Genomic DNA, 17,493 nt, shown 5'->3' with positions numbered 1-17,493 from the left:
AAAATGCTTTAGGTTTTCTTTTGTTTAATGGCTTGTAAAATAAGCTGTGTTGGAGGGAATGTATATTCCTGTTTTTGTGTCTTTTTGTAACTTAAGGTTTTGCCTGGAGGGATTCTCTATGTGTTGAATCTGATTATCCTGTAAGGTATTTACCATCCTGATTTTACAGAGGTGATTCTTACACCTTTTCTTTAATTAAAATTCTTCTTTTAAGAACCTGATTGCTTTTTCATTGTTCTTAAGATCCAAGGGTTTGGGTCTGTGATCACCTGTACCAATTGGTGAGGATTATTATCAAGCCTTCCCCAGGAAAGGGGGTTTAGGGCTTGGGGGAAGATGTCCCCCAGTGGTCTCCTTTCCTGTTCTTTGTTTAAAACGCTTGGTGGTGGCAGCATACTGTTCAAGGACAAGGCAAAGTTTGTACCTTGGGGAAGTTTTTAACGTAAGCTGGTAAGAATAATCTTCGGGGTTTTTTATGCAGGTCCCCACATCTGTACCCGAGAGTTCAGAGTGGGGAAGGAACCTTGACAACTAGCCTGTAGTATCCATTTCATTTGGACAAAGCAACATTTTGGCTAGCTCCCAAGGTCTGCACTAGCATTAGACAAGCAGAAGATTCTTTCAGTCTGTCCTCTCACTAGGGCTCAGAAGAGCTGAACAATGTGAACTTGGTTTCTGTGTCCATTGGAAATAGCCTCTGGCTAAGCTCCTGCCACCAGTGCATTTGGATGCTGTTTTAATTCAGCCTTTGGTGCTTTGCCAGCCACTGTAGGGTGTTTGATTTCAGTGGGTCAGCAAAACAAGTGCAACTCAGGATGGGAAGATCATGATACTGCAAATGTTTGCTGGGCAAATGCTCAAAAGGAAATAAGACAAACAGCTATCTAGATGAATAGCGGCATCGTTTGTAACTTGCACTGTAGAAGAGTCCAACATAGAAGACTAAAAAACTAGTCAAAAGATCTAACAATCAGATGGCTAAGCCAGCATTACAACAGGATAAAAAATGTCTTATAGTCTCTAGCATTGGGCACTCACATTGCCAGTATCACATGGCAAGAACTGGCTCTAGGTTCACACAGTCACTGAAGTCTCATTTTCAAATACATTTAATAAAAAGTTTCATGTGATGTTCTCAGAGAAACTATACAAACATAGCTACTATAAAATGGACACATTTAATTAAAGAATGGAACACAGAGCAGCTATTAGCAGTGTGATGACAAGTTGAATGGAGGTTTCAAGTGGGATTCCGCTGCAGTTGGTACTGAGTTCAGTACGATCAATTAGACAGATAGACAGACTAAACAAAAGTAAACAGCAGTGCTTATCCAAACCTCTAGGTGCCCCTGCCATAAATTACACGCACAAAAACATTGAACAGCCAGCAGAACACACAGCTCCCCTCAAACTCTTCTAGACCTAATACAAAATGCTCCTCCACACATCTAACCCCCAACCCTCCATCTGATCCTTATTGATTTAGTGGATGGGGATGGAAAGAATCAATTCTGGCTGGTGACTCAGAACAGGGAGGATGTCAACCACTTTGTAGGAGGGATTAAAATGTAGAATGGTTTTGGAAAATTAGAGGGATGGGCTGAAATTAATAGAACAAAACTATTAATGATCACTCTGAGAAAAAAGACTGAGAGATAACATCATATACTAACTGCCAACGAGTACATAGAGGGGTGTAAAAAGGAGGCTTCAACACAGCAAGATATATTGGCCTTAAATTACTGTAGGGAAAATATAATCGGTCAAATCCTTCATTCTGTTACACAAGTTTCACACCAGTAGAACAGAGTTGGAAATCTGTCTCTATATCTTTAAGACGCATTAGACAATGGGGCATGTTTCCAAGATAAATGCTAGAGTAACTGATGTCAGAGTTAATCAAGACCAACTTGCCAAATATCTCTGAGTGATGCTTTAATGACAATGGACTCAAGGTGAAAATTTTAGAGCCTAAATCCCATGGACTCTGACTTATGACAATTTTATCCCCAGTTAATTCCCACTTAAATCAATAGTTTGCTGTTGACTGAAACAGGAATTGGGTAGGACTAATAAGAGCAGTCCTGTTACAATGGAGGATGACAGCCTAGATGACCCAAAATAAGTCTCTTTCATACAAGATAGAACTCTTCTATCCCAATGCAGAAACTTCCAACCATAATTCAATGGTATGCAGTTTATATAGGTAGAGAAGTGTTTCTTTTATTCCCATATGCCTATTTAGATTGCTATGTGAACCACAGATTTCATTTAAAGATAACCTACAAAGAAAATCGTTCACAGAGAGTAGTTATCAGTGGTTCATAGTCGAACTGGAAAAGCATATTGAGTGGAGTCCCACAGGGATTGGTTCTGGGTTGGGTTCCATTCAAGATCTTCATCGATGATTTAGATAATGGCATAGAGAATACACTTATAAAGTTTGCGGATGATACCAAGCTGAAAGGGGTTGGAAGTGCTTTGAAGGATAGAATTAAAATTCAAAATGATCTGGACAAACTGGATAAATGGTCTGAAGTAAACAGGTTGAAATTCAATAAGGACAAATGCAAAGAACTCCACTTAGGAAGGAACAATCAACTGCACATACATACAAAATGGGAAATGACTGCCCAGGAAGGAGTACTGCAGAAAGGGATTTGGGGAGTTGTAGTGGATCGCAAACTAAATATGAGTCAACAATGCTGATACTGTTCAAAAAAAGCAAATATAATTCTGGGATGTATTAGCAGAAGCGTTGTAAGCAAGACAAGAGAAGTAATTCTTCTGTTCTACTCCACGCTGATTAGGCCTCAACTGGAATATTGTGTCTAGGTCTGGGCACCACATTTCAGGAAAGATGTGGAAAAATTGGAGAAAGTCCAGAGGAAAGCAACAAAAATGATTAGAGGTCTAGAAAACATGACCAATAAGGAAAGACTGAAAAAAAAAATGGGTTTGTTTACTCTGGAGAAGAGAAGGCGTGTGGGGGGGGGCAGCTTTCAAGTACATAAAAAGTTGTTTCAAGGAGGATGGTGAAAAATGGTTCTTGTTAACCTCTGGGGATAGGACAAGAAAGCAATGGGCTTAAATTGTAGCTAGGGCGGTTTAGGTTGGATGTTAGAAAAAAATTCCTAATTGTCAGGGTAGTTAAACACTGGAACAAATTGGGAGGTTGTGGAATCTCGGTCATTGGAGGTTTTTAAGAACAGGTTAGACAAACACCTGTCAGGAATTGTCTAGTTATTATGTAGTCATTCCTTGAGTGCAGGGGACTGGACTAGATGACCTCTCAAGGTCCCTTCCAGTCCTACACTTCTACATCATTAGAAAGACATCCTGATATGGTTCAAAGATGTGCATCTAGCAAAGAGTGAAAGCTGATGCAAAAACTAGAGAACCTTTGCCAAAACCAAAGTAGATTACAAAACACCACTATCTATATAAATCCCAATCAAAGCAGAAAACTCACCGTTTCCTCTTCCTTGCTGAGCAATTTGGCGCAGGAAAGAAAATCCTCATATTTTGCATAGGGGATAACAGGTTCTGGGAGTTCTCTTAGATACAGTTTGAGAAGCGATGCCACCGTGTGCACATCCGTACTGCTGTGGGGATGGAATGCAAACGATTACTGCTGGGGATCTGGGAAATGCTATACACAGCTGATGATCTCTAGTCTACTGTTTAACTTTTTCAATACTGAATCATCAGTTTGTTAGCCTTACATATAGCTCCAGTGTCTGGTTTTAGCTTACTTTGTACTGCTGAGGATTTGTAAAAATACCTGTAACAAAGACTCTCATAATTCTGATGATATATTATTTTTAAACAATTATTTACCCTACAAAATAAACATTGCAATATTCACAACATAGGTGCTAGGAACATCATGCCTTTAATATAGGTTACAAACATCCCACATGAGGAATGCAAATACCACCTACTCACCTGACAGATTTAATTTGTACTTGACCAGAAATTAGGCAAAATATTTCAATACATGGAATTATATTCTCATAACAATCAACAATTTGGCTCAGATTCTTGACACCTGCCTCTAACGTAGCTGAGTTCCAAATATCTGTGCCCTGCATGGTATCAATTTTTTATCAACATGTTGTGCACAAACCAATTTATTCCACGTGTTTAATGAAAGCTCCCTCTTATCTGAATCGTAGTTAAATCCCCAGGTGTGCATCACTTTCCCAGTAGTTCCCCTGAATAATTAATACTATGCATTGTAATAGCACCTTTCCACAGAGGATCTTGACGTGTTTTGCATACACTAATGATTTAAGCCCTCCTCACCCTTGTGAACTGGTATTATCTCCATTTTCTGAAAGATAAACTGAGGCAGAGAGAGAAAGTGACTCAAGATCACAGAGTGACTCAGCACATTGTCAAGAATAGCTTTCCAGGGCTTAATTCAGAAGTGAGTCTAAGAGTTTGTGTGTAACACACATGCTAAAATCCCTCTTATATAAACAGATTCATTTAGACTTAGATGCACACTTACTTAGTTACAACCCCCTTATGCATGACCTCAGAAGTTAGCCCACTCCGACTACTGGAGTTTAAGCAAGTCTAAGCTAGTGTACAACACACACCAAGAGACAGAAGAGTAATAAGAAAATCAACAGGAAGGACATTCTACAGTAGGACATTCCCTACTTAATCTTACACATTCTCATACCTTTTTATGGCTCTCTGGTGTATAAAGTTATATCCATGAAGGATACATCTACACTGAAGTCAGAGGTGTGATTGCAGCACGTGTGGACATTCCCAAGCAAGCTTTGATCTAGCTAGCATGAGTACTGGTTCAGTGAAGCTCCGGCTTCATGGGTTGGCCACCCCAGTACATACCCAGGGTCCCAGACTGCCACAGTTTAACTGCCATTTTTACTAGAGCTAGCTTGGGTATGTCTACACATGCTGAAGTCACACACATCATCTGATGGCAAACATACCCTTAGACTCATTTGTGCATCAGTAACTGGGTGTAAGCAGATCAAAGGGATTCCAGCTGATTACAAGCAAGTCTAACATACATCAGTTTTAACATCAGCTCTGTAATCACCCCACCAGATCTCCTTTTGAATCCTCGTTTATCAAAATGTTTTAAATGGCATCAATGTTTCAGATAAAGAGGGTTGTACTAAAATCTGAAATTCTCCTCAACCACTGTTAATCTTATGAAAGACTTGGGAATCTGATTTCAAATTATCCCCATGTCATTCAGGATAGAAAGAAAACTGCAGAAATTTTCTGTAACACAGAACAGGTTCAGTATATACTGCCCCTTTTCATCTAGATGTGTTCATGTTTTATGAGAAAATAATATAATTTTAAAATTAACAATGTCATAAAGAGAACAACTATCTAGTATGATGCTGTCACAGTTCAAGGTGACTGCGCCTGTATTCCCCCTCTGTAGTGGATTCCTCAGCCATCACTTCTCTCAGGTAGAAATCCACCTCTCTCTCCCTCTTGATTTTTGTTTCCAGGCTGCATAGTTCTCTGCCTACCCTGGAATTCTCCCAGCAAGCCAGACTGTCTGAGCAGGCCAGCATCCACGCTTTGCTTTCTCTTTCAGCGCTACAAACAATAATATTTGCCACCCGTTATGACTTATCACACAGTTCTTTATAAGCAAGCATATTTGTTCTCAAGGTGAAAGCATTACAGAAAAAAACATATTTAAAACAATAAAAGAGCCTAAGTGGCATGATGATAAGCACATAGATCATCCCAACTCCATCTACGGCTATGATAGGAGTCAATCCTTCAAACCCCACAGAGGGGCTTTTCTGTGGTTTAAAGTTCATAACAGCCTTAGTTCAGAACTCGCACACCCATGAACAGTTCAATCTTTCCTTTATACAGTTTGGGCCTTGGATCTTGGCCTCACATAACTGGTGATCAGCAGACAAAGGCCCACTCCTCAGACCGTAACTTCAAAAGGCTGAGTTTTTGCATAACCAGAGATAGGGAGTTAGCATTGGCCTCCCCCTCGATATTTCCCAGGAAATTCATTTCACACATATTGTCCCAAAAGACCATTCTTGTCTGCCACATTGTTTAATATAGTCTTTTGATCATCCAGGCCCATAATAATACATAACGTTTGCATTTAATACAATGGAATTCAAAGGTACTTAAACTTAACACAACAAAGTTTTTCAAGGATATTGAAGAAATTGCCATATTTGTCACAGAAGCACTTACACTTTGCTAGAGGTATTTAAACCAGTGACTTTGGAAGGTCCTCTGTTAAGCTAGGAACAGCTTTTACTTAGCTATATCTTAAGAAGAACACTTGCAACAACCCTAGGTTCACTGAGATTACGCGTGTATAAGAGATATAACATGGGGGGGGGCCATTCAGCTGTCTCCACATTTGTGAGGCCCAGGCTTCATGTACCTACACAACCAAACCTCTACCAAAGGAGCCAAATGAGCACAAAGGCTGTAGAGGTGGTGGTGGTGACAGAGGTGATATATTTTATATAAAATATATTTTATATTAGAGCAGTTTGACTAACTTAATGTTCCTTTTGTGGGAAATTTTGACATTTTAAAATTAATTTCCATTCAGAATTAGAACCAGAAGTCGAAATACTGAAATTTTTCACAAAATGAAAAATTGAAAAAAATGTCTGAACTGGAAATGTCAAAATGGAAAACTGACTTTTTTGATAAAAATGAAATTATTCAACATCTCAAAATGATTTTTTTGTTTCATATTGAATTTTAGAGACTAAAATATTCATTTCACAACACTGATTCCAAACACATGTTTTAATTTCAGTTTACCTGTGTGGAAAATCAAAACTGTTAGAATCAAAATTTTCCAACTGAAAAATCTTGATGTCAACAAAACCACATTTTCCAACAGGAAAAATTTTCAGTCAAAAAATTTCAACCAGCTCGAGCCAAAACTCTGAATCAGTACTCCTTTGGGCTTCTGAGGCAGGGTCAGATTCAAATCCCTGAACCTGTCCCCACTATGGTTTTAGTTCTTGTTTGGATCCAATGCCAGGAAGATTATTTTCTTTCATTTCTTCATTTGGATGTGTCTGAAACACATGAGAACAGTTTTACACATGAGATTTCGGTCCAGGATGGTGGATCTCACAGATATTGACAAGCTTCTGCCATACTAGTCCAAAATATTGTGTTACTTGTGTACTATCATATGAATATATGTTCATTCACTATTTTTGATTTGGACTCTTACTCAGATTCCGAAACCTCTGCCTATGTGCAGTACAGATCAGATATGAAGAGCAGCTACTCCTCACATCTCTGTTTGCCAACCCAGTACAGACAGTACAATTCAGGTGCCCCTGCTTCATACCCTTCATACCCTGAAGCTCCAGACTCAGAGCAGTGCAGTTTTTCCTCTCTTTTTAAAATGCATGCAATAGTACACTCAAGGAGTTCTCACTGGTTGGCCTCACAATAGAGGTAAAAAGGTAAGCCTTAGCGAGGAAATTAAGGAAGTTTTACAAGCTAGCTTGCATGCAAGGTACACAAGAAGCAAATTGGTAGGAGATGATTTCTGTTTGCCTATTGCACCAAGCTAAGGAGGAACAGGGAAAGCTAATTAAGGAGCAGAGCTCTGTTGACAGCCCTATTATTGGAGCTGTCAGTTGTCTGGTGAAAGGGAGCAGGCACCCTGAACTGATTGCATAAGTATCCCCTCACTGGATTGAGCCTCAAGACCAAAAGTTGTCATCTTGTGATCTCTCCTAAATACCTTTTATTGAACAAGGACACCCCACAGTTGTGGCTCGGGAATTTAAACAGTCTGAAAGAGCCTATATGGCATCCAAAATTGACAAACCTTCCAGAAATAAAATAAGATCTAAAACAAACAAACAACAAAAGAATTAGCAAGAGCTGGCAGTTTTCACCAGGTGAGAAGGTTAAACAATGCACTGCCCAGCTTTCGCTTCCTGCCAGTGCCAGTACGGTGGAAAAAGCTTGCAGTATTTTATAAAGATTTGTACAGTTCTTGATATGAAGCAAAGTACTTGAAGGCAAAGTATCTGGAAAGAAAGACAGACAGAAGGAATAAAAAAAAAAAAAAGAAAGAAAAAAAAATGCTACCTGTGTCCAGAGTCGTCCACATGGAGAGGTTTGTAATACACTGATATCAGTGAGCCAATGAATGCAATAAAATAAGGCTTGTATTTCCAAGGTAAACTACACAAGACTATTTAAACACATTAGTTTGGTTTTATCTCATTTCATTTTACTAAAACTCCAGTATACTACTTGCTTATTGCTACTAGATATAGATCTCTAAGAATGCAATTTCTGGGTTGGGGTTTGGACCCTACATTTGAACCATGCAGTTTATGCCTAATTCTAGGCTGAGGTAATGCATATATCAATTTGGTTCTAGTGTACCAGGAGCATGGCATGTGCCAACTACTGTTGCATGATCAGTGTACCATCACTAGATGGTGCAATTGCTAAGAAAGATTATCCTACGTTTTGAAAATGTACAAATGCAAAGGATTTCTTTTAGCTGTGCTGGAACAATGCCTGAATGCTATATTGAAAGCCTCAGTGTATCCATAACTATAACACTTATCAAGTTACCATGTATAGTTTAATAACTATATATTTGTGAGACTGTTTAAAACAAACTCTTTTCTTATATTCAGCAACAACACTAAAACTTTCTATTTTTTGAGGCAAAATACTAATAGATCTGAAAAATAAGTAGAATAATGGGATTAAAAGTAAGAGTATTGTATAATCTAAGAGTATTTACATCTTGCAATCTAGTACTAAATTTTCTTCCTTTTATTTTAAAAGTAGAGATGCACTTGGACTGCAAAATTAGGATCCAGATTTTAAACCCTGCACAGTTTGGGGTGTTCCAATCCAAGATTGTGGCTCTACTGATTTCAGAGTCAGAAGACAACTGTGTACATGAGGCACAATTTTCCAAGCAGTCCCACATTTCGGGAGTGTTCAACTCTGCTTCTTAGTTTTCTTGCACTGTAGTTTCCACACCATTGAGATCTGCATTCCATTTAGCCAATTATCTTTATACAGCTATGTGGTTGCTCATAATGCCCACATCACCTTAGTATCAGAGGATCTAACAATCACCAATAAACTTTATCTTTACAACATCCCTATGAAGTGGGGAAGGGCTATCCCCATTTTTCAGAGGGGGAACTGAGGCACACAATTAAGTGACTTGCCTAAGTTCACACAGGAAGTCTGTAGCTGAGCTAGGAACAGATCTCTTGCTACAGAAGTCCTCTAATTCAATCACAAGTTATTGGTCCTGATACAAGTGTTATGGGTTGAAACGTTGCGGCCTGTTATGCAGGAAGTCAAACCAGATCATCATAATGTTCCCTTCTGGCATTAAAACCTACGAATGCATGAACTCAGACGAGTGCCCTAACCATCGGACGACAGAGTATTCTGGGATGGGTGGGCGTGTCTCAGACTCTCCTGTTGAAACTGTTCCACTTTGCATAAATAATCAGATATTTATTGGAGCAGGGACTGGAACCCAGGTGTCCCACCTGCTCCCAAGTGGGTTCCCTAAGTACCAAACTGTAGCGTCGTTCTCTCTCTGGATCAGGGACTATTCAAGTCTTATATACAAAGTAGGACAGCTTTGACAGGAGAGATGGGGAACTGATCACCTGAGCTGGTGGCTCACATAAGCCATTGACACCTGTACACTCTGGGGAGAAGTGCATTAACACAGCCAGTATAAATCCCCTATAGCCACAGTATATTGAGAGCTAGCTGGTTGGGCTGACTAGCACACAATTTAATTTTACAGTACAAGTTCTGTGGAATTTCTAATTTCTTTGCCTCTCCGAGTAATCACTGTTTCCCCCAAACATATACCTATATGCCCACTAGTGGACACACAAGTACGCACGTTAACACGTATATTAATTGCCAAAAGTTTGCTTCCACCCATCTCAATATAAAGGCATTATTTGTGCAAACACAACAAATCCCTTCCTTGCAATTAGACTGTACAGATTTAATGTTCTTTTTATCCGATGTCTGTGTCATTAGCATCCCTGATGGTGGTGCTGTTTTGACAGCACTTTTCTTTGTGTTATCACAGACATTGTGGAAGTGGTTGTCAGACCAATTACACAGCCTGGGGATTCTCACCCTTTCCTCCATAAACAATAATTTATTGAAGCACAGCAAGTCACCATAAATGCATGCATAACCCTCACACTCGCAGACAAACACACGGTGCCTTTATGGAGCCTGAGTCAGCACTTCAGAAAGCAAAGTCAACCAGCTGCTAACCAACTTCCAGTGGGGAAAAATAACGGTGCAAGGTCACATCAGAGAAAAATAAGTATTATGTCCAGGGGCTCTATGGACACGGCTAATAGTGCGCAAAATTACAAATGGTAAGGAGCTGTGAATTATGGGTCTGGAATTCCACAGAGAGGCTCTAGTAGCATCATAAACCATGAGAGCAGAGCTCAAGTGCTTTGCATAGTCATCAGAACCCCGAGGTGGAATTACTGTCCCACAACTTAAAACGTTGCTGTTTTAAATGATTATAGACAGAGTCCTGATTCTGTCTCTGCAACCTCCCCTGCCCCCGCATCAATATGCCCCCTGACTCATTTAGTAAGTTCTCCTTCTCCCCCCCTCAATGGCTCACCTACTGCTTCCATATCAAGCTGCTTTCAGCAGTGGTGGAGTGGCTTCTTTTAGGACGCCAAGCACTATCCATTCACAGAAGGCCCAAGCAAGCCATCTCGCAGAACACAGCAACCACCAACACACCCTAAATGGCTGGAGGGTGCATTAATAAGGAGCAACTAGAGGCTCTGCCTTCCACATAATGTCTGACATAGGAAATAAAGGGCTACTAGACCCTACTGGATGAGTGAGATGATAAGACCCCAGAATAATTTACTACTAAAACACTGTGGAATGAGAAGAACTGTTGAGTGGAAACTTTGTTGGAGTGCTGTAATTATACACAACTCAGTTCAAAAAGAATTACCCCAACATTAAAGTTGAGAAACCAAGTACTCAAAAGTCAGGGAGCCAAATTTTGCTCTTAGCTATGCCACTGTTAATACACAGCAAGACCACTTACTTCACTGATGGATTTGGGCCAAGAAATACGAAGTTAATATTGAATGCTCAACCATAATTCTGTTTCCTCGTCCACATGCCTTGGAGCATGGTCTCTCTCTCTCTAGCTTTACTGTATGGTATAATGTTTGCCAAATAATACAGCATATAATCTAAATAGCAGCCTGATTCTTACCTGTACCCTTACAGACGTACCTCTAGAGCCAAATCCTTCAACTTTATTTTTGTGCCTGAACAACCTGGTCCTCTGCCCTCCTACCCATCTGTTCCTAACCCCTCCCATCCCCCAATGACTCTGACTGCATTTTCAATAAAAGCCACTCTCAATTCTCACTTTTTATTAAGTGGGGAGAAAATAAACTCAGTCTGTTCCCTTGTTCTAGTAATTACTAGTGTGAGAAGCCTCATTCACGTCAAAGGCAATATTCATAGTAGCAAGCCTGGTGCCCACGAGTAAAGATTTGCAGGATCAGCTACTGAATTATGAGCCCATACATTTATGATGATAGCAGACAAATTTGAAGAGGCCAAAAACTGTTGCCCAAAGAGCAGCCAGGGTCTAGCAATTTAAAATTGAAAAATAAGGAGAGAGAGAGGAAATATATGGGCGGAGGTAAAAACACAATGTAAAGAAGGAAAGTAAAAGAGAGATAAGCTTTCAGAGATATGAAGAGGTAAGAAAGTTTGTGGTGCGTGCATACAGGCAGATTCTCATAATTAGCAAAGTAAAATAACTTCATCAGACTATTGGAGTTTGAGTTAGACTGACTGGTTTTTATAGGAATTTTGCAGGGCTCGTAAAAATATATAAAATCCAAGCAAGTAAAATAATAATTGTTATTATTTGTTAGTCTGGAAGGTCACAAATCTTACAAATCCTGAGCAGTGATGTCTTTAAAATGAACATTTCTGAAAGCTTTGATGTGACAACAGAAGTTATCCTTTTTTTGTAAAACTGCATTCATGGACATCTGAGAAGTCATTTGTCATCTAAATGTGAAATACACAATTCCCATGTTCTTCAAAGATCACAGTTTCACAGTAACAAGTATCAAATCCCCATTTGTAAAAGTTAAGGAGCAATTATGTTTCATAATCCACTTGATTCAGGAACTCAGCTGAAGAGACTTTAAACATTCTTTTGCTGTCCGACAATTAAAACATACACTCCTCCAGCTAGACACCAATTAGCCTGATTTACTGATCCGAGCATTTGAGTTAGAAACTGACCTCCTAATGAGTAGTTAATTGCCAAATCATGTCTATAGCCAAGCTCTATTTAGATGCTATTCCCACTAGCCAGTTACAAAGGGCTGGTTTTAGAGGGGACAGGAAAGTGACAGGAACTAGATAATCCACCACTGGAGTTTCATTTGTAAAGATCAGTGAATAAAGTTTGGAACCTTGCACACTGTGCTATGATTTTTCAGAAATCTAAGGCCTTCACTGTTTTGCAGAAAGCTGTTTAGCATCTGCTGAGCGAAATCTAAAACTACCACAGCCCAGGCAAGAGGAGATTTGCTAAGGGACACTGGCACTTTAACCAAACCAAACAAAAAAATAACTTAGTCAACAGCAAGCAGAACAAAGCTGAAAAGAGCTAAGATGAAGGAACTGCAGGCGGAAGGTGATTTCCACTGCAAATTTATTTTAGGTACCTGGGATCTAACATCACCCACCCTACCACAAACATACACACATACTATCCCCACTCTCTCTTTTATTTTTACTTTCATTATGGGAGAAAGAGAGCCTTGAATCAATGGACAAAGTCATAGACTTTTCTCCTGTTTTATTAAAGGTGCAGCCAACTGCAAGAGTCTTCAAAGTTCTATGCAAAGTCATTAGAAAGGTAAAGCAGCACCTTTCATGGAATATCCTGCTATTTTTAGATGAAGAAAATCTCTTACAAGTGGTTACAGTTGACGTTTTGGTGGGGGGGAGGGGAGAGAAAATCAAACAAAACCCCTCTTCCTCAGTTAGTTCCAAATCAACATCAGGCTGGGGTTGTGGTGCAGACAGTGGTGGTGGGGGTAGAGGTGGTGTCACTTCTGGCTTTCATCGGCAGCACCGCAGCCTCCCTCCTTACCCCCTCGAAGACCTTCAGTCATGGTGGTTTTTGCACCAACAAGGGGCTGAAGGTGGCTCTCTCTGAAGCCCTTAAAATATAATTTTGAGAGTCAATCAGAAACAGTTACTCCTAACTGCTAAGAACCTCTCTGTCTTCTCTAGGGGCCAGTCCCCGAGCTCAGCAGTTCTGGTCTGCAAGGGTTTATGGGAAGGCATTTTAGTTCAGTTCATGTAGATCCCTGTCCCATTAGGTGTTACTGTGAGTTTCTGGATTTTGAATAAGACCTCAGTAAATTATGGGCTTGACCATGCCTCACTATGCACAGGTGTGGCAGAGGGTACAAGCAGTCTTTCCCTATCCCTGCCCTAACTTTCATGTTAGCCAGTGGCCCAGAATAATTTCAGTCCTGCACTGGGACTGACAACATACCCTTATGTGGTTCCCCCTGCTGCACCCTCAGAAGAGCTGGGAAGAAGCAGGGAGACATATACAGCACACTGTAAAGGGGTATTGCAGATGCCATCCCAGAATGTGCTGCTACATTGCATTTGGAAGTGTCATGCCTAACTCTTTGCTGCTGGCGCACAGCCCATCTCTCCCCACTTCCATGCCCCTGGGTGGGCAGTGGCTTAAAGCCCCGCTCTAGCTCTAAAAACAATCCAGGTGACTAGAAGCTGGTTTTTTTAATTTCCTGAAAATGGAGGGGTGATTTCTCTCTATTTTGTTTCAAGACAGACAAATAGCCTGAATTCTGTCCCCAGATACATACACGAAACTCCCACCATCTTCAGCTTCATGCACACGCACACACGCAGTCTAGCCTTTAGGAGCCAGAGAACTTCCCTTACTTGAGAACATTGCTAACAAGGTCAAATTTTGAGTGAGAAGTAATTTATGGTGCCCTTGTAACATGCTCTTGCTAAAAAAGCGAGGCTATAGGAACCACTATCAGACAGTCCAGTTCTCTATACACTAAGAATTCAACATAATATGCTTATGACCTTGATAATCTGATATGTTTTTTGTCCAGGTGGCTCCCAAAGTGCTTTTGCTTTGACAGTTCCAGTGATTAAATGCACATAAACATTCCTCATATCCAATTCCACATTTTGGATTATTTGAACAACACAATTCAACCTTCAGCGATTGCTAGCTATCACATACAGCCACTTACGGGTTATTTCCTCAGCAGATAGCAACACTGAATAGAACAGTATGAAATACTTTAACTCTTAATATATTGTGTTCTTCTCTAGAAGAAGCCACAGCTATAAAAGAAATCTATTAGGATTTTTGTTTTTTGGAGACATTTGTTGAACAGTAATATATGCTGCTCCCTCAGCATGTATCCATACGTGTACACACACACACACACAAGCTACCTACTTTTAAGCTCCTCTAAAGATCTTGCACATTGATGGAAATAGCTATGAAAGTCTTCCTGCATTAATATTTATGTCTGTTTCAGTATCATTTCAAATATTTCCCTTCCTGTGAGATGTTGACTTTCATATCATCACCTAATAATCGTGATGAACAGTACATGGAAAGAAATAATATAAAAAGAGAAATCCAATTTTGCTTCCTTCCAGAAAAAAGTTACGAACTGAAGAAAATCTCACGTTATTTTTTTTAATCAGAGGAAGCGTCTCCAGGCCAATTTTTACAAAATAAATAGCTGATCTTGATAGATTTTGTGCACATAATTATAAATATATTTATACAAGCATCAAGGTGTATTGGTTTAAATCAAAGCAATTTAAATGACCAATTTTAATAATGATTTAAATCAGCAAGCTGGAAACATTGATTTTAATCATGTTTTGCATTTATGCCTTTTATTTTGCTAAAGAAAGGTTGAGTCTCACTAGTTGGTAATCATTAAAACATGTTGAGTTGCAACTAAATATAGCCTTTGCACTGAATTTGGTGGGTTTTTTTGTTTGTTTGTTTTTTGCTAAACAGGTCAATACACTATACCTATACACATATATTTAAACAATAATATAGCTTAATTTACATTTATTCAGATTCTTAATTTTTAATATTTTTATTATGTTAGAAAATGGTGAATTATGCATTTCTTATTTAGTAGATTATTTTTTTACTTGTGATTTGTGTCATGCTCTATTTGGACAGAAATTCAAATTCAATTAAAAAAGCATAAAACCAGCATTTTTAAAATTCAGTTAAATATAACTACTTTAAATGTCCTGGATATATAAGAAAAAGTTTATCAAAACCTGTTTTGCATTTAAAATTAATAGATTTATTAAACAAAGGAAGTATGATCGACAGTTAGCCAACTGAACTGATTGTTTTTTGGAGTACTTGTGGCACCTTAGAGACGAACAAATTTTTTTGCGCATAAGCTTTCATGAGCTACAGCTCACTTCATCGGCGCTGTAGCTCACGAAAGCTCATGCTCAAATAAACTGGTTAGTCTCTAAGGTGCCACAAGTACTCCTTTTCTTTTTGCGAATACAGAATAACACAGCTGCTACTCTGAAACCTGATTCTTTTTTGTCACCATGCCCTTCAAGATTTTAAAACTAGTAAATGTCATCCTCTCTCACCAGTTTTTTAATCATAGATTGGAGGAGAAAAACTAACTTTCCTAATTTTCCAATTTCCATTGGCTTCTTAACTTTGAATGAACTAGTTATTGAATTGAAATGAAGAAAAGATTGTCTATGCATGTGCAGAAAAATCTTCTGCAGTCAGAAGCTGGTTCAGCATATCAGCAAACTCTGGTTCCAGATGCTTAGCCAGTAACTTCCACCAGTTCAATGGTTTGACTTTCTTTAAAAATTGACAGCAAACATGTGCTGCTTAATATTATTCTTTGCATTTAATTTATATGACTTTAATAGATTATAAATAGTTTAGGCCTTATGTTGTTAATTTCAAATTTAATTTTAAATAGGGTTATTTAAAAAAACAGTAGTTAATTTAAATTAAAATATGATTTTAATAAAAACAATCAGATTTAAACAATTTTTTAAAAATCATCCATTTTTACCTCCCCTGACAAGCCTGGACTGAGGGACAGTAAATTTAAAGTACTTTCAACACAACAGAATGAAGCAAAATCCAAGTGATAAGCAAAATTCACTGTCTGAAAGAGATAGTTTTTAAATAAAAGTCTAATGGAACTGTATGGAAAGTAAGAGGGATATTTGAAAGTGTGTGTGTGTGTGTGTGTGCACACGTGTGTGTACACATAGAGACAGAGAGATAAATAGGGATAATACTGTCCACATAAGGCTGCTCTGAAGTTTAATTCATTAATGTCTTTAAGGTACTTTGCGACTCTCTGAATGGTACTAATGATGTGCTAAATATTTTTATAACTAACTCTACCAACTGAGTACCAAACTGCTACCTAAGCTGAAAGTTACAGTGCTTCAAATATGTAGCTCACATTGATTTCAAGTTAGGCTTTTTATCATTTCATTTACACTGAACCATGTACTTTCTTCTGCAGTTTACCTGATGGTCTTCCCTGCTAAATCAAGGTAACAGAATGTGCACAGGAAAAAGAAAATTGCAGGGGGGAGGGGCAAGAGCTACAGGACCTTGGACAGCAAATGTCTAAAAGGATCCTTATCAGAAAAAAAATACCCATTTCTTTAAATATCCAACTTGCTCATGCTTGTAAGATGTCCAAAGAGAGATTGCAACATTTTAAAACACAGTGATGCTATTTTAAAGCAGAGATTACTAATATGGTAACTGTAAAATCTTGCCTTCTCCCTCCCATCCCCAAATTCTAAGGATGGTCTACTAAAATAACCAAAGAAGCTTCATGTAAGCATTAGAGCAGGGGTTGGCAATCTGCGGCATGCATGCCAAAGGCAGCACACAAGGCAATTTTTATTGGCACACTCTGCCAGCCGGGGTCCTGGCCACCGCCCCCACTCAGCGGGCTGCTGGCCTGGGTGAACGGAACGCCGGGCTGGCACCAGGCTGAGCGGGGCCAGCGGCCGGAACCCCAGACTGGCGGTGGGCCGCTCAGCCCGCCACCAGTATATTAAATTTCTCCCCATAGGAATGTGCTACTTGCAGAGCACCAGGACTGGCAGCCGTAAGTAGTACACCGTATGTAGCACATTCCTACGGGGAGAAATTTAATACACTACACCTGTGTAGGGAAGGCTGTGCCTCCCCAAACAGCCCACCCCCATCTGCCCCCTCCCACTTCCCGCCCCCCCAACTGCCTCCCTTATAAACCCTGACCCATCAACCCCCCCCTACCCCTTATCCCCTGACCACCCCGTCCTGGGACCACCCGC

The 17,493-nt window shown here is 39.5% G+C and overlaps 1 protein-coding gene across 9 annotated transcripts in view; it reads right to left on the bottom strand.

Annotated features, from left to right (window-relative positions):
* Positions 1-17,493, bottom strand: part of ARHGAP24 (Rho GTPase activating protein 24) — a 337,143-nt gene that overhangs the window by 17,537 nt on the left and 302,113 nt on the right. For 8 of the 9 annotated variants that reach the window (XM_048848049.2, XM_048848047.2, XM_048848055.2 and 5 more), the window contains one exon: positions 3,473-3,605. In XM_048848049.2, the coding sequence (XP_048704006.2) occupies positions 3,473-3,605 (133 nt within the window). The remainder of the gene's footprint in view (positions 1-3,472; positions 3,606-17,493) is intronic. The other variant, XM_048848048.2, reaches the window with a different exon arrangement.

Source organism: Caretta caretta, chromosome 4 (genome assembly GCF_965140235.1).
Source record: "Caretta caretta isolate rCarCar2 chromosome 4, rCarCar1.hap1, whole genome shotgun sequence".
Taxonomy (NCBI): domain Eukaryota; kingdom Metazoa; phylum Chordata; order Testudines; family Cheloniidae; genus Caretta; species Caretta caretta.
Note: the sequence above shows the minus strand (reverse complement) of the source record. Positions and strands in the feature narration are given on the sequence as shown.